General features: G+C 47.9%; 1 protein-coding gene across 7 annotated transcripts in view; it reads left to right on the top strand.

The window, feature by feature from the left end:
- The window catches only part of LOC140426063 (interferon-induced protein 44-like), a 93,349-nt gene that overhangs the window by 37,530 nt on the left and 33,598 nt on the right, over nucleotides 1-22,221 (top strand). For all 7 annotated transcript variants that reach the window (XM_072510383.1, XM_072510377.1, XM_072510378.1 and 4 more), the window contains one exon: nucleotides 3,885-4,034. In XM_072510383.1, coding sequence (XP_072366484.1) covers nucleotides 3,885-4,034 — 150 coding nt within the window. The remainder of the gene's footprint in view (nucleotides 1-3,884; nucleotides 4,035-22,221) is intronic.

Here is a 22,221-nt window from a genome sequence, read left to right as displayed (position 1 = left end):
AACCCTCCTGCACACACTGTACAAAAAACGACCCATCTAATGTACTCGAACTATATCTTTTCCAGTTAAAGTCTCCCATAATAACTACCCTGTTACTTTCGCTCTTATCCAGGATCATCCTCGACATCCTTTCCTCGACATCCCTAGAATTATTTGGAGGCCTATAGAAAACTCCCAACAGGGTGACCTTTCCTTGCCTGTTTCTAACCTCAGCCCATATTACCGCGGAAGATGAGTCCCCATCTAGCATCCTCTCTGCCACCGTAATACTGCTCTTGACTAGCAGCGCCACACCTCCCCCTCTTTTGCCTCCTTCTCTGAGCTTACTAAAACACCTAAACCCCGGAACCTGCAACATCCATTCCTGTCCCTGCTCTATCCATGTCTCCGAAATGGCCACAACATCGAAGTCCCAGGTACCAACCCATGCTGCCAGTTCCCCTACCTTATTTCGTATACTCCTGGCATTGAAGTAGACACACTTCAAACCACCTACCTGAACACTGGCCCCCTCCTGTGACGTCAAATCTGTGCTCCTGACCTCTATACTCTCATTCTCCCTTACCCTAAAACTACAATCCAGGTTCCCATGCCCCTGCTGCATTAGTTTAAACCCCCCCCAAAGAGCACTAACAAATCTTCCCCCCAGGATATTTGTGCCCCTCAGGTTCAGATGTAGACCATCCTGTCTGTAGAGGTCCCACCTTCCCCAGAAAGAGCCCCAGTTATCCAGAAATCTGAATCCCTCCCGCCTGCACCATCCCTGTAGCCACGTGTTTAATTGCTCTCTCTCCCTATTCCTCATCTCACTATCACGTGGCACGGGCAACAACCCAGAGATAACAACTCTGTTTGTTCTAGTTCTGAGCTTCCATCCTAGCTCCCTGAAAGCCTGCCTGACATCCTTGTCCCCTTTCCTACCTATGTCGTTAGTGCCAATGTGGACCACGACTTGGGGCTGCTCCCCCTCCCCCTTAAGGACCCGGAAAACACGATCCGAGACATCACGTACCCTTGCACCTGGGAGGCAACATACCAAACGTGAGTCTCTCTTGCTCCCACAAAATCTCCTATCTGTGCCCCTGACTATCGAGTCTCCAATTACTAATGCTCTGCTCCTCTCCCCCCTTCCCTTCTGAGCAACAGGGACAGACTCCATGCCAGAGGCCCGTACCCCATGGCTTACCCCTGGTAAGCCCCCCCCCCCCCCACAAGTATGCAAAGCGGTATACTTGTTTCTCAGGGGAACGACCGCAGGGGATCCCTGCACTGACTGCTTCTTCCCAGTCCCTCTTACAGTTACCCATCTATCTCCAATCTTTGGTGTAACTAATTCCCTAAAGCTGCTATCTATGACCCCCTCTGCCTCCCGAATGATCCGATGCTGATTGTTCCAATTTCCACCCTTTCTATTACCTCTGAAGTGTGCGTTTCTATAGGAATGGTACTAATGTCCTCCACCGTGAAAACTGAGGCAAAGTATTGATTTAGCATCTTTGCCATTTCTGTGTTCCCCACTATTATCTCACCGGATTCATCTTCCAATGGACCAATATTAACCTTAGTGACTCTCTTCCCTTTTATGTACTTTTAGAAGCTCCTTGACAAACTTTATTGTCAAAGATAAAATTACAAGGTGACCGTCTCGAACTCCTATTTCAGCTCGTGTCCTGTCTTCCCCCAACCGAAAATATGACCTGTCTGTGTACAGTTTCAAATGTCGGGTTCGCTTGACCAGAAATCTGACTGCGCACCTGATCCTGGGATGAAAATCTGCCCCTTTCTTTTCATCTCCCCTTTTCTCACGGACCAGCGGGTGGATGAGGAGAAGATTACTGCATTTGTCAATGCTGGTGTCGCTGATACCACTTGTCATTTCCTCAGACTGACAAGGAAAGAGACAAACACCACCAGCAACACCGATGGAGATCTGCAAAGGCGGCTCCCAGGCCACTGAGCAGGCTGATAGCTGGAAAGTGTAGGTTAACAGCAAAAAAACTCCTTCCCCTGGAGAGAAATGGAGGCTGGGCCATTGAATTTATTCAAGATAGAATTGGGTAGGTTTTTGATAGATGAGGGAGTCAAGGGTTATGGGGCACAGGCAGGAAGGCGGAGTTAAGACCATAATTAGATCAGCAATGATCTTTTCGAATGGCAGGGCAGATTCGAAGGGCCGAGTGGCCCACTCCTGAGTCCTGTGTTCCTCACTGACCTCCAAACTTAAAACTTTTAAGGCAGTGAAAGCGGACTCTGAGAGCATGTCCTGTGAGAAAAGTGCTTTCCATTAGGCAAAGAGACATCTGATTTTATGCCCATCAATGGCTCATCAATACCTTCTCTCCTTGTCCTGTTCAACCAGATGAGAGCCAGGAAACCCAAGCGCTGGGGGTTAAAGCCAGGATCCATGGTTAAAGATGCAGTCAATTTGATTTTAGCTTGTATTACTAGCTGAGCTGCCTCCACCATGGTGGGTTTCTGTACACTACCAAATGCACTTTTAAACAATTCATTTACAGGATGTGAACTTCGGTGGCCTAGACCAGCATTTATCGCCCATCCCCAATTGTCACTTCAGGGTCAGCCACATAGCTGTGGGTCTGTCGTCACATGTAGGTCAGACTGTGCAAGGATGACAGATTTACCTCCCTGAAGGACATTAGAGAACGAGATGTTATTTTAAATAATTTTATAACAATTGACAATAGTTTCGTGGCCATCATTAGACTTTTAATTAGACTTTTAATTCCAGATTTGTATTCTTAATTTTTTAAATTCCACCATTTGCCATGGTGGAAACCGCGCCCAGATCCCCAGAGCATTACCCTGGGTCTCTAGATTACTAGTCCAGTAATATTGCCTCTACATCACCGTGTGCAAACTGCTGGGCTCCTGCCGGACAAACCTGCATTCCTTGTGCTTTTAACCTCCCACACACCAACACCTACCTACTCAGTGGGAAATTTCCACTAATACAGTGGTTCTCAAACTGTGAGATGCGACCCCAATTGGGGTTAATGCAGCAACAGTGTTTGGGATCACGAGTCCCCCTCCTCTGTATTCTGCACTGAGGCATGCAGGGTGTCCTGCATCTTCCCCTGTTCATCTCATGGTCTCGGGATTTTTTTTTGCTTCTTGAGCACCAGTTCAAACATCGCCTGCGGAGCCTCAGCCGCACACCAGCAGACTGCGGGAAAAGCTGGCCTGGCTCTTGATATATAGAAATGATTTTACAGATAACACATTGTCCATGTGATTTCCTGAACTGAGAAGATTGAAGAGGAATATACAAGGGGTATTGGTTTTTTGAGGTTGGATGGGAGCCTGAGAGAGACTGATTAGCAAGTTTGCGGATGATAAAAGATTGCAGGAGTTGTGGACAGTGATGAAGATTGTCAGAGAATACAACAGGATATAGATAAGCTGCAAAATTGGGAAGAGAAATGGCAGATGGAATTTAACCCGGACAAATGCGGGGTGATGCATTTTGGTAGATCCAATTCAGGTGGGAGCTATAAAATAAATGGCAGAACCATCAGGAGCATAGAGGCACAGAGATCTGGGCGTGCAGGTCCACAGATCCTTAAAAGTGGCAGCACAGGTGGAAATGGTGGTGAAGAAAGCATATGACATGCTTGCCTTCATAGGATGTGGTATCGAGCATAAAAGCTCAAAAATTATGTTACAGTTAATTATGTTATAGGGGGGAGAGGGTGGGGAGGGGTGTGCGGTGAGCATAAAGTCCAAGCCCTTGTTTTTTTTTTGCATAAACGATCCCCATGTTCCACTTTTGTAGATTTTTCCACAACGCTATTGAATGATCGCTGTGTTGGAATTGATTTTATTTTGTCTGCACCTATAAACCCTGGTTAATTTTTAATTTGCAGTTCAGAACCTACTCCTTCGGGAATGCAGATGGCAAATCTCCCCCTCTTATGCTATGTGACACAATGGGAATGACAGAATGCACAGAATGGGGGATACACAGTGATGATATTATCAGCATCATCAAAGGACACGTTCCTAAAAAATATCAGGTAACCGATCATTGATGTCGTCATATTTGATTTGCTATTTTCCATGCCCCATCCCTGGCTCAAAGGGTAAAGAGTCTGATCTCAGGATTCTGTGTTGCTGCTCCAGTCACCCAGAGAGGTACGGAAGAAGGTACAGCAAGCATTGCTTGTACAATTTCTAAAGGCTTAATAACAACTTGTTAATGTCCTGAATGCCCAAACAGACTTGTTGAACCTGGATTTTACAGGATAGATTGGGTAATTTTTGCAATCCTGATTAGTGGTTTGGCGTAAGCTTTTTCACAGCATACCTGCCCTGCACAAGACCATAGTTTCAGCATTTATTTTTGATTAGTAATCTCTAGATCTGAGAGTGTAATTGTAGGGGTGAGCGAATGGAGATTTTCCTAGTCCTATATCCTGGCCTATTGGAACACCTGGAGGGTCACAAACCAGGGAGCCGGATCAGTTGCCGCCTATTCGTTAAAATGTATTTGTTTTTCTGACAGATTAGTTCAGTGTTCAGGACAGTATGTCATTTTCAGGTATCTTCTTCCAAATGTTTGTATCATTCATGCGAGGTACTTGTTTTAATTGCTGTCTGAGGTGCTCAAGCACCTATTGGCTAATGTAATCTACAATCTCTGGGGTCTTGAAATGAGACAATAACATATAAAAATTAATGTATTTGTAGGAAACACCTTCCCTCTGGAGAACATTTTTGACTTGAGATCATATACAGCATACAGTGGGTGGAGCAATTCACAAGTTGCCCATTGTAATTTCAAAATTAAATTTGCAGGACTAACTTAAATACATTTTTTCATGGGATGTGGGCATTTCTGACTGGGCCAGCATTTATTGCTCATCTCTAACTGCTCTTGAGGGCACATTGCTGTGGATCTGGAGTCACATGTAGGCCAGACAAGGTAAGGACAGCAGATTTCCTGCCATAAAGGGCATAAATAAACCAGATGGGTTTTTATGACCATTGCTTCATTGTCACTATTAGACTTTTAATTCCAGATTTCTATTGAATTCAGATTTCACCATTGTCATGGTGGGACTCGAACCCGGGCATGACTCTGGGTCTCTGGATTACTACTCCAGTGACAATATCATGACACCAGTATTTCCTTTGCTGCCTTTCTCTTGGCTTAACCAAAGTAGTCAATGTCTTTGTTTGTTCATGTTTTCACGTGCTCTGGCAGAGTCTCTAGCCTACAGTATTGTGAGCTTCACCTTCCTGACTTGCGTTTTCTGTATTTACGGATTTGCGGAACCCCAAATCAGTTGATCTATAAGCCTTTTACATTTTCTCACTGCATTTTTAAAACTTGAAACCAAATTATAAATCGGCTTGCCCAATTCTTGTCTGAGGCCTCGAAATTCAAACCAGTAGATCAGATGATTCAATTTTGGCTGGAGGTGGGTGGTAAAATTTCCAAAATAATGACTTTTTTTTTGCTGTCCTCCTCAGTAAGCTCCCAGCTGTTAATTAAATGTAGGGCCCAATCTAACCAGAAAAAAAATCAGAGTTTGTTCTGCGTTGGATTAGCAGCATTGTTCCTGGCGCTAACCTTGCTATCTAATGGTGGAGCACCTCAGAGCAGGAAGAGATTAGGACGCCATTTTTAAATGGCGCCCCGATCTCTCGACCCCCCCCCGACGCCCCAATTCATCTATAAGGGAGTTCTCGGGCAGCCCGCACCCCACGTCACACAGACAGGGCACCCTCTGGCCCGATCCCCAGCATAGGAAAAATGCCTGTCTGGCACCTTGGCACAGCCAGTCTGGCACCCTGGCAATGCCCCTTCCAGCCTGGCAGTACCACCTGATTAGACCTTGTGAGCATAACGGCCGCTAGGAATGCCAGGGGTGGCCTCTCCTGGGATCTATCGGCCCTGTCCGTATCTGATTTCGGCAGGAGGTTCAGGGAGCAGTCTCGGAGGACCGGAGTGGTGAGTATAAAAGCCTTGCCTCGGGAAGATGTGGTATGTGGCAGATCTGTGATGCTTCCAGCATTCCGGTCGACTACATCTGAAGCAAGTGTAACCAATGGCAGCTCCTCGCAGACCACGTGGTTCGGTTGGAGTAGCAGTTGGATGCACTTAGGAGCATGCAGGTGGCAGAAAGCGTCATAGATAGTAATTATAGAGACGTGGTCACGCCCAAGGTGCAGGCAGACAGATGGGTGACCGCTAGAAAGGGCAGGCAGTCAGCGCAGGAATTCCCTGTGGCTGTCCCCCTCTCTAACAGGTATACCGTTTTGGATGTTGTTTGGATGGGGGGGGCGGGGATAGCCTATCAGGGGAAACCAACAGCAACCAGAACAATGGCACCACAACTGGCTCTGTTGCTCAGCAGGGGAGGGCAAAGTGCAGGAGAACGACAGTTATAGGGAAACCTATAGTAAAGGGCACAGATAGGCGCTTCTGTGGACATGAAAGAGACTCCAGGATGGTATGTTGCCTCCCTGGTGCCAGGGTCAAGGATATCTCTGAACGAACACAGGACATCCTGAAGGGGGAGGGTTTACAGCCAGAGGTCGTAGTACACATAGATACTGATGACATAGCAGGAAGAGTGATGAGGTCCTGCAGAAGGAGTTCAGGGAGTTCGGCAGTAAGCTTAAAAAGCAGGCCCTCTCGGGTTGTAATCTCAGGATTACTCCTTGTGCCACGTGCCAGTGAGGTTAGAAATAGAAGCTAAGTGCAGCTAAACACGTGGCTAAACCAGTGGTGTAGGAGGGAGGGCTTCAGATTTTTCGGTACAAGAAGGAGGGTTACATCGAAACAGGCGGGGCATTGATATCCTGGCTGGGAGGTTTGCTAGATTCACTCGGGAGGATTTAAATTAATATGGCAGGGAGGTGGGAACCAGAATGTTTGCTTAGAAAGTGTAATAACTGAAGGGGAAATAGAGAACCAAAATAAAAGAACAAATCACCCTCAGGCAGAGCAAAAAAGGTGACAAGTGTGAGAAGGGAGGTGGTCAATGCAGGATTGAGGATGTTGTACCTTAATGCACGGAGTATATGGAACAAGGTAAATGAGCTTGTTGTGCACATTAAAATCGGCCGTTACAATGTTGCAGTAGTCAGGATGCAGGGCAGAAAATAAATCAGGAGATAGAAAAGGCATGTAAAACGGCAATATTACAATAATCATGGGGTACTTCAATATGCAGGTGGACTGGGAAAATCAGGTTGGACGTGGGTCCCAAGAAAAGGAATTTGTGGAATATCTAGGAGGTGTTTTTTTGGAGCAGCTTGTGACAGAGCCTACTCGGGAACAGGCAATTCTGGATTTGGTGATGTGTAATGAGGCAGACTTGATTAAGGAACTTAAGGTGAAGGAACCCTTAGGGAGCAGTGACGACAAATGCTAGAATTTACCTTGCAGTTTGAGAGGGAGAAGCTGCAATCAGATGTAACGGTATCACAATTAAATAAGGGTAACTCCAAAGACATGAGGGAGGAGCTGGCCAGAGTTGATTGGAAAGGAAGCCTAGCAGGGAAGACAGTGGAACAGCAATGGCAGGTGTTTTTGGGGGTTATTTGGGAGGCACCACAGAAATTCATCCCAAGGCGGAGGAAATATGCTAAGGGAGGACAAGGCATCCATAGCTGACGAGGGAACTCAAGGACAGCATAAAAGCGAAAGAAAAAGCATACAAAGTGGCAAGGATTCGTGAGAAACCAGAGAAGCCTTTAAAAGCGAGGAGAGGACAACTAAAAAAGCAATAAGGGGGGAGAAGATGAAGTATGAGTGCAAGCTAGCAAGTAATATAAAGGAAGATAGGAAGAGTTTTTTCAATATGTAAAAGAGAGGCACAAATAGACATTGGACCACTGGAAAATGTGGCTGGAGAAGTAATAATAGGAAACCAAGAAATGCAGACGAACTGAATAGTTACTTTGCATCAGTCTTCATGATGGAAGACACCAGTGGGATGCCAGAGCTTCAGGAGAACCAGGGGGCAGAGGTGAGTGCAGTGACCATTACTGAAAGGTTCTGGGGAAACTGAAAGGTCTGAAGGTGGATAAATCACCTGGACCGGATGGACTACACCTCAGGGCTCTAAAAGAGATAGCTTTAGAGGAATCACCGGAGGCAGGAAGGGGCCCAGAGGACTGGAAAGTGGCTAATGTAACACCGCTGTTTAAGAAGGGAGGGAGGCAGAAGACGGGAAAATATAGGCCGGTTAACCTGACTTCGGTCATTGGTAAGATTTTAGAGTCCATTATTAAAGATGAAATTGCGGCGTACTTGAAAGTGCATGAACATAGAACATAGAAAGTACAGCACAGAACAGGCCCTTCGGCCCTCGATGTTGTGCCGAGCATTGTCCGAAACCAAGATCAAGCTATCCCACTCCCTGTCATTCTGGTGTGCTCCATGTGCCTTTCCAATAACCGCTTGAAAGTTCCTAAAGTGTCTGACTCCACTATCACAGCAGACAGTCCATTCCACACCCTAACCACTCTCTGAGTAAAGAACCTACCTCGGACATCACTCCTATATCTCCCTCCCTGAATCTTATAGTTATACCCCCTTGTAACAGCTTCATCCACCCGAGGAAATAGTCTCTGAACGTCCACTCTATCTATCCCCCTCATTATCTTACAAACCTCTATTAAGTCGCCTCTCATCCTCCTCCGCTCCAAAGAGAAAAGCCCTAGCTCCCTCAACCTTTCCTCATAAGACATATCTCCAAACCAGGCAGCATCCTGGTAAATCTCCTTTGCACCCTTTCCAATTCTTCCACATCCTTCCAATAATGAGGTGACCAGAACTGCACACAATACTCCAAATATGGTCTCAACAGGGTCATGTACTGTTGCAGCATAACCCCACGGCTCTTAAACTCAAGCCCCCTGTTAATAAACGCTAACACACTATAGGCCTTCTTCACGGCTCTATCCACTTGTGTGGCAACCTTCAGAGATCTGTGGACATGAACCCCAAGATCTCTCTGTTCCTCCACATTCCTCAGAACCCTGTCGTTGACCCTGTAATCTGCATTCAAATTTTTTCTCCCAAAATGAATCACCTCGCACTTATCAGGGTTAAACGCCAACTGCCATTTTTCGGCCCAGCTCTGCATCCGATCAATGTCTCTTTGCAGCCTACAACAGCCCTCCACCTCATCCACTACTCCACCAATCTTGGTGTCATCAGCAAATTTACTGACCCACCCTTCAGCCCCCTCCAAGTCATTGATAAAAAATCACAAATAGCAGAGGACCCAGCACTGATCCCTGTTGTACACCGCTGGTAACTGGTCTCCAGTCTGAAAGTTTTCCATCCACCACCACCCTCTGTCTTCTATGTGATAGCCAGTTACTTATCCAATTGGCCAAATTTCCCTCTATCCCACACTTCCTTACTTTCTTCATAAGCCGTCCATGGGGAACCTTATCAAACGCCTTACTAAAATCCATGTATACAACATCAACTGCTCTACCCTCATCTACACACTTCGTTACCTCCCCAAAGAATTCAATCAAATTTGTGAGGCAAGACTTACCCTTCACGAATCCGTGGTGACTATCCCGGATTAAGCTGCATCTTTCCAAATGGTCATAAATCTTATCCTTCAGGACCTTTTCCTTTAACGTACCGACCACCGAAGTAAGACTAACTGGCTTATAATTACCAGGGTCATTCCTATTCCCTTTCTTGAACAGAGGAACAACATTCGCCACTCTCCAGTCCTCTGGCACTATCCCCGTGGACAGTGAGGACCCAAAGATCAAAGCCAAAGGCTCTGCAATCAATCCTTGGATATATCCCATCTGGCCCAGGGGACTTGTTGACCCTTAGGTTTTTCAAAATTGCTAATACATCCTTCCTCAGAACATCTACCTCCTCCAGCCTACCTGCCTGTATCACACTCTCATCCTCAAAAACATGGCCCCTCTCCTTGGTGAACACTGAAGAAAAGTATTCATTCAACGCCTCTCCTATTTCTTCTGACTCCACGCACAAGTTCCCACGACTGTCCTTGACCGTGTTGCTAACTTTGCCTTGGTTCAATTGTTCTGTTTTATTATCTTTGCTCTCGAGTCGTTAGGTATCTTTATGATACCGCCACGAGGTTCAAGAACGAGTAATGATCAATAATCCAATACACCGCTTAGTAAGATTTAAATCAAAGCACATTTATTATACACAGTAATCGCTACTCATGCACAAATTCTACGTCTAAGCTACTTCTACAACTAACAGGCCTATACTTAACTTTGGACTGGCCCACCAGGTCAGGGGAACAAATGGCCTTTCGTTCGGGTTCTGAGTCTGCGGGATTCGAAGTTGGTAGCTAGGAGCGCCTATCTTGTAGCGAGCGTTGAATTAAGACTTACTTCTGTCGGTCGTCACTGCACCAGTCACGGTCAACGTTGGTTTGTGTTGCTGGGTGACCCAGGCAGGAAGAAGAGGTGACGAGGAGCTGCTGACGAGTGAAGAGCAGGTGAAGAGCGATTTGAACTTGGGGCTTAACTCTTATAGGCCCCAGGGCCTTCCCGCCTTTTGGGGCGGACCCTGTACCTGGTCCCAAGTGATTGGACTTTGTCCCAATCGCTTGGTTCGATTTTCTCCAATACTGGAGCGGTTCCCTGATCGATGGGCGGTCTTGAGGTGCTCGTTCACCTCCTTTGTGTTGGATCCTGCTGGCGCCGAGGAGTCTGGCTTTGCTTTGTGTGTCCAAAATGTTACTTATTGTTCCCGGGGATTGCTCATCAGTATGCAGATGGCTGTTACTTTATTATGCTGATGGCCGCTGGTATCGATGTTGTCTGGCCTTTTCAGAGGTAAATACACAGCAAACCTGCAGCTGCTGGTTTTTGTCTTGCTGGCTGACTTTCCCATCAGCCTTTGCCGTTCGCCATTTTGAATCTGGAGTTGGCCAATTTAAGTAGCTACATGCCCTCGTTGTGATCCTAACATGAAGCATGAAGGGTCACATAACTATGTTGCTTTCCATTCCCTGACCTGGGGGCACTTCTTTCATGGCCTCTACACTGACCATTACTATGCAAAAAATTTTAACTGACAATTCTTAGGGGGGCGCTGTCAAACAGGGACATGCATTACAAAACAATAAACTGGGAACCTCTAACTATTCTTAATACACTACTCTCACTTAAACGTTTCATTATTCTAACTTCCTCAATCATACAACAAAATCATAGCAGTTTATACACAGTTTCCCTGGCTTGGCAGTCAAGCTCAGGATCGTTAAATTGCTCATGAATATTCTGAACATTTCTTTATTGACAAAACGCAAATGAATGCTCTTTATTATAGATCGCGGGGGTCTGGTCGTATCTGAAAATAGGGGATCTGATCCTATATACCGGGGTGCGAGCGCGGTAGGCTCTCCTTCTTCATTTTCTCAGATGCATAGTCTGCACGATGCAGCAGAGCATCGCCAATACCAGTAAGGTTTCTATTACATATGACTAGAGAGTACCAGGTTATAAACCTGGCACACCAAGATGGTGTGGTGTCGCTGGTGACTGGGCTCTGGGTACTGTGGGAAATGAAACATTAACGGCTGGGGGGCTTGAGGTCAGGGGGTTCGTGTTCACTCGCAACCAAATGTCCATAAAGATAAGCAATCCGGAGGATGTCCTCATGGTGCTTCTTTTCTTTTCTTCTGTTCTCCGAAGCATAGTGTCTGTAACTATCTTGGTTTAACATCTCATATGACAGTCTGTCTGACCTTTAGTGCCAATTATTCCCTTTATAATTGGTCACTATGTGTGAATCCCTCATTTTATTTCACTTCCAAATACTGAACCAGTGCGAGCCGTCGCGCAGACTGTGCAATTTACCATCCAAATGTTTCAGTATGTAAATAGCATGTGGTTGGCAACCTAAGGGTTACCTGAAACAAAACAAAACTTTTTGAACTTAAATTTCAAAAATGCGGTGCGTATGGGCCGCGACGGGTAAGAGTTGGATGGAGTACCCGGGTAGGATGGCTACCAATGCCGTGTCTCCCCTACCCGAGCGTAGCTGACCAGAGGGGGGGGGGGGGGTTCCCAGGCAGGGCGGGTCCCAAGCCGTTTCTCCACTGCCTGAGCAACCGACAAGAACGGGCAAGAAATGTAATCATCGTGGTGGGGCTGCCGTAGTGGTTCTTTCCTTCGAACCAGCAGAGCAGTTATGAACGGGCGTGTGGAGGGACCTTAACAAATGTCTGCAGTCAAGCTAGTTCCGCTGAACTAGCGTCTGGCCAATAGCAAATCTCTGGGCAAGTCCTCAGAGGTTTCGGCAGAAAAGGCGTGGGGCCATGGAATAATTTTTGGTCTGACAAACAACATTTAACAAACTTACAAACAACATAAAACTTGCTGCAGGTTCCATCAGAAAGGACACCGTTTTCTTCCAAGCTGTTCCTTTTAAAACATCATCTGGACACCTCAGTTCTCGGTTGTGAACAGGGTCGCAAAGGGGGTCTCGTTTTGGGAGTCAGACTCAAGGTCATCATCTTCTCCCGGGTGCCAAGCTCTTGAGTGTATCAGGGCTGAAAGGGCTGCATGGTGTGAGGTGGAGTCGCTCTCGTCGTTGCGGACGAGTCGGAACGAGTTATCTCGGTGCCAATAGTTGGTGTCTAGTTGTGTGGGGACAGAATCGGGGTCATCATGGTAGTTCGGTGGTCGGTGGTGGGGTTTATTTAGGAAAGGGATCACTCGGATCGTAGTCGAATTCGCTGGGTGTGGGTCCTGTTGCATGGGTATAGTAGGGAGGCGTGCTGTGGCTATCGTCCGAGTCACAGTCGCTGTCTCTGCTGCTGCAGTCTGTGGGCGTTCCGGGGCGGAGTGTATATTTTGGGGGTGGAGTCGAGGTAGAGTCCGTGGCTGGACGTGTTGGGGGAGGGTAGGGTTACGTTGGCTGTGGGCGGGGTGTGGCGTGCTGCGTCGAACATGATGTGGTGTGCGTGGTTAGACTGTGTTCCATATGCCTTCAGCTGGTTGATATGGAACCACGCAGTCTTACCGTTGGGATACTTTATTTTATATACGGAAGGGCTTACTTTGTCCGCAATGGAGTACGGACCCGAGTATTTTGGTGACAGGAATGTGCTGGGGTTATATTCGGAGAGCATGACTTGCTGTCCTATACAGTTCTCAATCGCATGCACTGTCTTGTCGAAACAAGCCTTGCTCTGTTTCTTCCTTGTGCCCAATTTTACTGCGGCTGCTAGCTGAGCCGTTTTAACATTTTCAAATAATTGCTCTACTGCCTTCTCGTGTGTGAGGGCCGTCACCTCGGGGCTGGTCAAGTCTAAACCTAATAAAAATTCTGTGCCTTTCATGGGGCGTCCGGTCATGAGGGTGTGTGGGATGTAACCTGTGGGAGTAGAAATTGTATTGTGCAAAAACATCAGCGCAAAAGGGAGGACTGAGTTCCAAGTGGTGTTGTTTTGCTGGACCATTTTTCTGAGGGTAGATTTTAGGGTCCGATTCATGCGCTCCACGATACCACTCGACTGTGGGTGGTATGCTATGTGGAATTTTTGGGTGATGCCAAATATCGTGAGGACGTTCTGCATGACACGTCCTGTAAAATGGGAACCTTGGTCGGATTCAGTGCTGCGGTGGAGTCCCCATCTTGTAAAGATGTGGTGGGTCAAAATCTTGGCTGTGGTTTTTGCAGTGTTGTGCGGGCTGGGAATGCTTCCACCCATTTCGTAAATGTGTCAATCACCACGAGTACATATTTATAGCCATTCCTGCAAGGGGGCAATGGTCCTATAAAATCAATCTGGAGGTTAGTCCAGGGGCCATTAACGGGTCGGGTGTGGCTGAGTTGAGCCTTTTTGGCATATCTGTCTGGATTATTCTGGGCACAGATAAGACAATTCTCGATGTAGTGATTTACATCATCCTTTAAATTCGGCCACCAACAAAGCTGCTTGAGATGGGCTGAGTAGATCCTCGATCTTTGTCTGTGAGACCTGAACTGCGCTCACTGATGCGCTTTCGGGGGGTGTCCAAAAATGTCCGTGTCTGGAACCTGCTTTAGCCAGTGCGTCGGCTTTTACATTTCCAGGGGGGGGAGGAGCGATGGTGACTACGAACTTTGACTCTCCCAAAAGTCCTGTTCTGTGCTCTCTCTAAAATGTGACGGAGCAATGGGGCTGAGGGGAGGGGTTTCCCGTCTGCGGAAACAGATCCTCTTGCTTTCCACAGGGGCAGGAATTCCGTGAGGCTGTTGCAGACATAGAGGCTGTCCGAGAATATGTCTGCTGGGCTGGGGAAGGAATCTGGGTGTTCCACTATATACGCGATGGCCGCGAGCTCTGCTGCCTGCGCGCCTAAGTGGCCTGGAAGTTTTAATGATATTTCCGTCCTTGACATAGATACCGCAACCTGTTATGCGCTTCCCATCCAAGACTGTGGAAGATCCATCCACATAAATCTTTATGGGCTCACACGTGTCCGTGTGCTGGGGGCTCTGGTTTGAACTACCTAGCTTTCTGGGGGGTGTTTTAGCAATAAAGGGGCCTGTGTTGTGGGGTGTGGAGAGAGAATTTCGCATTCATGGGGGGTTCCGGGGTACTGTAAGTTGTCGGCTAAAAAGGTGTGCGTCTTTGTCCGTTTAACAGTGATGTCCCGTCCCTGCAAGAGAAGGGTCCATCTAGCTGCTCTAATCTGGCTTACTGTACCGTCCTTGAGTCGTCCGTCCAGTAAAAGTTGGGTGGGGGTGTGTTCGGTGAGAATTGTGATGGGGTTCAGTCCGGTAATATACGAAAAATACTGCACTGCCCAAAATACTGCGAGCAGGTGCCTCTCACAGGCTGAAAATCCCTGCTCCACAGCATCTAAAATTCTGGAGGCGTAAGCTACGGGCCTTAACTGGTCGTGCCGTTCCTGGAGGAGCACGGCCGAAAGGGTGCGGTCTGTGGTCGCTACCTCTATGGCGTAAGGGGAAAGCGGGTCTGGAACTTGTAGTGCGGGGGCTGCTATGAGTGCCTGTTTTAAAGAGTCCACAGCATCCGTATGCTGCGGAAGCCATTCCCACGGGGTTCCTTTCTTTAGGAGGTCTGAGAGGGGCGCTGCCTTGCTGGCGAAACCGTCAATGTGGTTTCGGCAGTAGCCAACCAGTCCTAAAAACGACCGGAGGGCTGACACGTTCTGGGGAAGGGGCAATTTAGCAATCGAGTCAATCCTTTTATGCTTGATCTCGCGTTTACCATGTGTGATAATTGTTCCCAAATATATCACTTTATCTTCCAAAATCTGGGCCTTTTTGGGGTTGACTTTACAACCGATTGAATGTAAGAGTTTCAGGAGTTCAGACAGAAGCTTAATGTGCTCTTCCTTGGTGTCTGTCTGCAGTAGTAGGTCGTCTACATACTGTACCAGACATTCGGGGCGAGAGAATTTGGCTAAACCATTTGCCAGCTGTCGGTGGAAAATGGAGGGGGAGTTGTGGAAGCCTTGTGGCAGGCATGTCCACGTGTACTGCTGTGCTTTAAAGGTGAAGGCAAATTTGTACTGGCACGCCTTTGCCAATGGAATGGACCAGAATCCATTACTGACATCCAAAACCGTAAAGAATCGGGAATTGAGTCCCTGCTTGAGCATGGTCTCGGGATTTGTGGCTACTGTGGGGGCTGCTGCGGGGGTGATTTTGTTGAGTTCCCGGTAATCGATGGTCAGTCGCCATGATCCATCGGGCTTTCTCACTGGTCAAATCGGGGCATTATTCGTGGAGGCTACTGATCTAAGTACGCCCTGCTCTAATAAGCTTTCTATTACCTTTGAGATTTCTCCCTCTGCCTCTTGGGGAAATCCATACTGTTTTTGGGGTCTAGGGTCCGGTCCGGTTATCTGTACGGAACCAGTCATCCGTCCACAGTCGTGTTTGTGGGTCGCGAATGCTGCCCTGTTCTTTTGCAGAACTGCCCTAACCTGCTTGTCCGTACTAAGCGTGGTCGGGTTGAACCAAAATTTGCCTACGGCGCTAATTTAGTTCGCATACACTCCTATGTTGAGCGTTGCGGGGGCGCTTGCGGATTTTGCCATCTTCCAGACACACTGGTTGACTGGATCAAATGAAAGATTATGGGAATTCATGAAATCGATTCCCAGAATGTGTTCTGTTGTGTGGGGCAGGTCAACTAAAACCACTGGGTGCTTGGTGGTGATGGTTCCGATTTGAATGGGTACAGGGGCTGTGATGTGTCCCTGCTGTGAGTGGCCTGTAAAGCCGCTGAGGGTGATAGTGGCTGTAGTGGGCCACGTGTCCTTTTCGAACATGGTGGAGGAATGTATTGTGGTGCGGGACCCTCCTGTGTCCCATAGAATTTCGATGGGCTGTCCCCGAATTTTTGCTGCAACTACCGGTCGTCCGGACCTATCCCAAAGGGTGTCGCAGACTCAACTGGGGGAGCCCGTACATCGTCAGTCCGTTCCGGTCAAGTTCGTCTGATCTGAACGGGTGCTAACGTTATGAATGGGCTCTGTCTTCTTCTTACTCTGAGTGCCCGTCTGCTGGGCTCTCTGTGGCATTTTAGGGGCATTGCACTCTCTTGCAAAGTGTCCCAACTGTCCGCAGTTGTAACACTCCTGTGACTTGGGTGGGGGGCTGTTCTTTCCCTCATTCACCCATGCGGGGTTCTGGTGGTTGTAACTGCCTGTATATCTGCGGCGGCCTGCTTTTCCTCGGGATTCTTGACTGCAGGTTTGCTTTGTATAGATTGCTCCCAAGCGTGGGACAATCTTTTCACTACCCACTTCTCGTTATGGGCCTCCTCTGAGGGATCATAACTCGCGCAAGCTTTCTGTCCTGTTTCTGTGGCATGGGAGATAAGGGTGCGGGTCCATTTGGCCATGTTGTCTGGGGACAAATGGGCACGGTCTAAGTCTCCAAAGACTGCTGCAAAGTGGATCCACAGACGTCCAGCGAACGCTGTGGGGTGCTCGGATTTCTTTTGCCTACATTTGTTGAGGCCATCTACGGGGTCACCCCGGTTATACCCGATCGCATCCAAGATCGCGGTATGCATTTCTGCAAGGGTGCCTCCTCCTACATTCCGTGGGTCGGGAAGGGCTGCTGCTACTGAAGGGTCTAAACTTGAAACGGTGAGCTGTACATGCTCTCGCTCATCCAGGCCGGACATGGTTGCCTGATGCTTGACTGTGGCAAAGAAATGGTGGGGGTCTGAGGTGGGGAGGAACGGTGTGATCTTATCGCACGCGTCCTGTAATTGGGTCACTGTTAAGGGGGTGGAGTATAGAAATTCCGCATCGTCCGATGTGGCTGTGCGGTGGGTGGTTACTGGGTTCATTGGAGCTTGAACTATCTGCTGTGTGGGGGGTTGGGGGGCTTTCCTCTTTTGTGGCTTTCCCTGCGCACATGTTCCCTGAACATATCTTTGCGCTGTCTCATTCAATTCTTCCCAATCAGGGCCGTCTTCCTGATCTAATTTTTCTCCAAAGATTTCCTGGAAACCTTTCTGAACTGAAAGCAGCGATTGCAGCTCTGCAATCTGCTTCCGGCACTTTGCGTGATCTAGCGTGCTTTGTCTTTGTTCTGTGGTGGCAGCATGGAGTGCTCTTAATGCTGCCTTGAGGTCACTACACTGTCTCTGTAATGCTTCTACCTGCTTCTCCGTTTCCTCACATACCAGGACTGCACGTAGCGTGTCCTGATAGGCCTTTTCATATTGAGACTGGAAGCTGCTTAAGTGCGCCAGACAAGACTGGTGTGCCCTTTTGGCATCCTCCACCTCTCCATCTTTTGCTGCCAACTTCCTTCTCAATTCCAAATTCTCCTTTTCTACCTCGCTTACATCGACCTTACTCATTCGATGTATGCCCTCAACTTCTTTCCGGAGCGTCCTAACGACCTCCTCTGCCTCGCAATTGTGCCAAGCAGGACACGATTGCCATCGGCTTGCGAGCTTTCCCTAAGCTCTTTTTGTGGATCTCGCTCAGGTTCTCCCACCAAGTATGTCCTATACTCCCGGGGCCTGATTCCTCGTTGTCACAGAATTCATTCCAAAGGGGCCATCCTTTCCCTTTGAGATATTTCCTGATCCCTTTCTCCCAAATGGGACATTGTCCCACTTTACTTCTGCTGGTCGCTGCGACCGCAAATTCCTCTGGGTTCATGAGGCGCTGCATTGCCTGCATTGCCATCTTTCCTATCCGAATGCTGCTCTTCAAATTTGGGACAGGGTATTAATCCGAGTGCTGCTCTTCAAATTTGGGACAGGGGTATTAAGGCAGTGCTGTAAATACGGGTAAGGGTTTCGCTACTTTCCGATATACAAACTTCCGACAGTTTTGTTGCAACAAAAAATCTATCAGTTTTACCTTATAGCCCTGTTAGTTACGCATGCATACACACACTTCCGAATTATGAGTATTGATCAGAACTGCTTGAACACTTGTGGTTTTCTGTTTCCAATTGGATCTCTAATTCAAATTCTTGGGTTCTCCCGGAGTGGTTTTCCACTTCTAGATTGGGTCCCTTCAGGATGTCGCCAAATAATGTTGCTAACTTTGCCTTAGTTCAATTGCTCTGTTTTATTACCTTTCCTCTTGAGTCGCCAGGTATCTTTATGATACCGCCACGAGGTTCAAGTCCGAGTAATGACCAATAATCATACACACCGATTAGTAAGATTTAAATCAAAGCACATTTATTATACACAGTAATCGCTACTCATGCACAAATTCTACGTCTAAGCTATTTCTACAACTAACAGGCCTATACTTAAATTTGGACTGGCCCACCAGGTCAGGGGAACAAATGGCCTTTTGTTCGGGTTCTGAGTCTGCGGGATTCGAAGTTGGTAGCTAGGAGCGCCTATCTCGTAGCGAGCGTTGAATTAAGACTTACTTCTGTCGGTCGTCACTGCACCGGTCACGGTCAACGTTGGTTCGTGTTGCTGGGTGACCCGGGCAGGAAGAAGAGGTGAAGAGGAGCTGCTGATGAGTGAAGAGCAGGTGAAGAGCGATTTGAACTTGCGGCTTAACTCTTATAGGCCCCAGGGGCTTCCCGCCTTTTGGGGCGGACCCTGTACCTGGTCCCAAGTGATTGGACTTTGTCCCAATCGCTTGGTTCGATTTTCTCCAATACTGGAGCGGTTCCCTGTTGGATGGGCGGTCTTGAGGTGCTCATTCACCTCCTTTGTGTTGGATCCTGCTGGTGCCGAGGAGTCTGGCTTTGCTTTGTGTGTCCAAAATGTTACTTATTGTTCCTGGGGATTGCTCATCAGTATGCAGATGGCTGTTACTTTGTTCTGCTGATGGCCGCTGGTATCGATGTTGTCTGGCCTTTTCAGAGGTAAAAACACAGCAAACCTGCAGCTGCTGGTTTTTGTCTTGTTGGCTGCCTTTCCCATCAGCCTTTGCTGTTCGCCATTTTGAATCTGGAGTTGGCCAATTTAAGTGGCTACAACCGGCCCTACCCTCGCCCTGGTCATTCTTTTATTTCTCACATAAGAGTAAAAAGCCTTGGGGTTTTCCTTGATCCGACCCGCCAAGTACTTCTCATGCCCCCTCCTGGCTCTCCTAAGCCCTTTTTTTTTTTAGCTCATTCTTTGCTACCTTGTAACCCTCAAGCTACCCAACTGAACCTTGTTTTCTCATCCTTACATACTCTTCCTTTTTCCTCTTGACAAGTCATTCAACCTCTTTTGTGAACCATGGTTCCCTCACACGGCCATTTCCTCCCTGCCTGACCGGGACATACCTATCAAGGACATGCAGTTTTTGTTCCTTGACCAAGCTCCACTTTTCATTTGTGCCTTTCCCTGACAGTTTCTGTTCCCATCTTATGCTCCCTAATTCTTGCCTAATCTCATCATAATTACCCCTCCCCCTATTACCCCTTGCCCTGCCGTACGGCCCTATCCCCCTCCATTGCAATAGTGAAAGTCACCGAATTGTGGTCACTATCTCCAAAGTGCTCTCCCACAAACAAATCTAACACTTGGCCTGGTTCATTACCCAGTACCAAATCCAATGTGGCCCCCCCACTTGTCGGCCTATCCACATATTGTGTCAGGAAACCTTCCTGCTCACACTGTACAAAAACTGCCCCATCCGAACTTCGACCGATAGAGGTTCCAATCAGTATTTGGAAAGTTAAAGTCACCCATGACAATTACCCTGAGACCTCCACACCTATCCATAATCTGTTTTGCAATTTCATCCTCCACATCTCTATTACTATTTGGGGGCCTATAGAAAATCCCTAACAGCGTGACCACTCCTGTCCTATTTGAATCTCGGCCCATATTACCTCAGTAGGCAGATCCTCTTCGAAATGCCTTTCTGCAGCCGTTAAACTATCCTTGATTAACAATGCTACTCCTTCCCCTCTTTTACCACCTTTCCTACTCTTCCTGAACCATCTATACCACGGAACTTCCAACAACCATTCCTGTCCCTGTTCTAACCATGTCTCCGTAATGCCCACAACATCGTAGTCCCAAGTACCAATCCACGCTCCAAGTTCACCTACCTTATTCCGGATGCTCCGTGCATTGAAGTAGACACATTTCAACTCACCTTTCTGTCTGCCGGTACACTCCTGCGACCTTGATACCCTCCTCAGTACTTCACTACTCTCAACTCTGGCTTCTGGACTACAGCTCGTTTTCCCAGCCCCCTGACAAATTAGTTTAAACCCCCCCCCGAAGAACCGTAGCAAATTTCCCTCCCAGGATATTGGTGCCCCTCTGGTTCAGGTGCAAACCGTCCTGTCTGTACAGGTCCCACCTTCCCCGGAATGTGCTCCAATTATCCACGTACCTGAAACCCTCCCTCCTGCACCATCCCTGCAGCCACGTGTTTATCTGCAGTCTCTCCCTGTTCCTCACCTCGCTAGCACGTGGCACCGGCAACAAACCAGAGATGACAACGTGGTTTGTCCTGGCTCTCAGCTTCCACCCTAGCTCCCTAAATTCCTGTTTTAAATCCCCATCCCTTCTCTTACCTATGTCATTGGTACCGATGTGTACCACGACTTGTGACTGCTCCCCCTCCCCCTTAAGGATTCTGAAAACACGGTCCGAGACGTCACGGACCCTGGCACCCAGGAGGCAACATACCATCCATGAGTCTCTTTCACTGCCACAGAACCGTCTATCTGTCCCTCTAACTATCGAGTCCCCAATAACTATTGCTCCCCTGCTCTCCCTCCTGAGCCACAGGGACGGACTCAGTGCTGGAGATCCGTTCACCGTGGCTTACCCCTGGTAGGTCGTTTCCCCTCAACAGTATCCAAAACTGTATACTTGTTACTAAGGGGAACAACCACAGAGGATCCCTGCACTGACCGCTTCCTCCCAGCCCCCCTCACCGTCACCCATCTACCTTGATTCTTCGGAGTAACTACATCCCTGAAGCTTCTGTCTATGACCACCTCTGTCTCCCGAATGACCCGAAGTTCATCCAGCTCCAGCTCCAGTTCCCTCGCGCGGTTTCTGAGGAGTTGGAGATGGGTGCACTTCCCACAGGTGAAATCAGGAGGGACACTGACGGCGTCCCTCACCTCAAACATTCTGCAGGAGGAACATTGCACTGCCTTCCCTGCCATCCCCTCTAGATAAAAAAAAGAAAAAGAAAGAAAGAGCTGTTATTCGCTCTACCCCTTAGGTTAAAGGAGGTGGAAGGGTGGGGGACACTACAAGTGTAGTGTCTAGGGTTTAGAAACTGCCTAACTTAAATACAGGTAAAAATAAAACACTTAACCAGCAACCACTGCGCCCCACACGAGAACAGCAATCAGCTGTTATGGGCTAGCGCAAACAATTTAAATCTTTACTACTTACCCAGCGGTCACTCTGTCCTCACTCCGACCGGATTCAGCTGTAAACTCCCAACAGTAAGTTTAAAAAAAAATTTACTCCCCTTCTCAGCAAGCACTCACTCAGCAACCACTTGCGCCCTGCACGATAACACCTCAGGGAAAAGAAAAACTACTTACCAGTCACCAGCCAATCATTTACCTGCAGGCTGTGACGTCACGGTTCAACTTTTTTCTATTTCTACCTGCCGTCGAGTCTCCCTCTTTATCTTTACTCGGCTGGGATCCTTACCGTGATTGGTTGTTTTTTTGGTTAGAGGAGGAGGTAGGGAGGGAAACACTGAAAAAGTGATAAAATAGGACTGAGTTAGCACGGCTTCGTCAAGGGGAGATTATGTCTGACAAATCTGTTGGAGTTCTTTGAA

The sequence above is a fragment of the Scyliorhinus torazame genome, chromosome 7 (genome assembly GCF_047496885.1).
Source record: "Scyliorhinus torazame isolate Kashiwa2021f chromosome 7, sScyTor2.1, whole genome shotgun sequence".
In the NCBI taxonomy this organism is placed as follows: Eukaryota; Metazoa; Chordata; class Chondrichthyes; order Carcharhiniformes; family Scyliorhinidae; genus Scyliorhinus; species Scyliorhinus torazame.
This window is presented reverse-complemented; position numbering and strand designations above follow the sequence as displayed.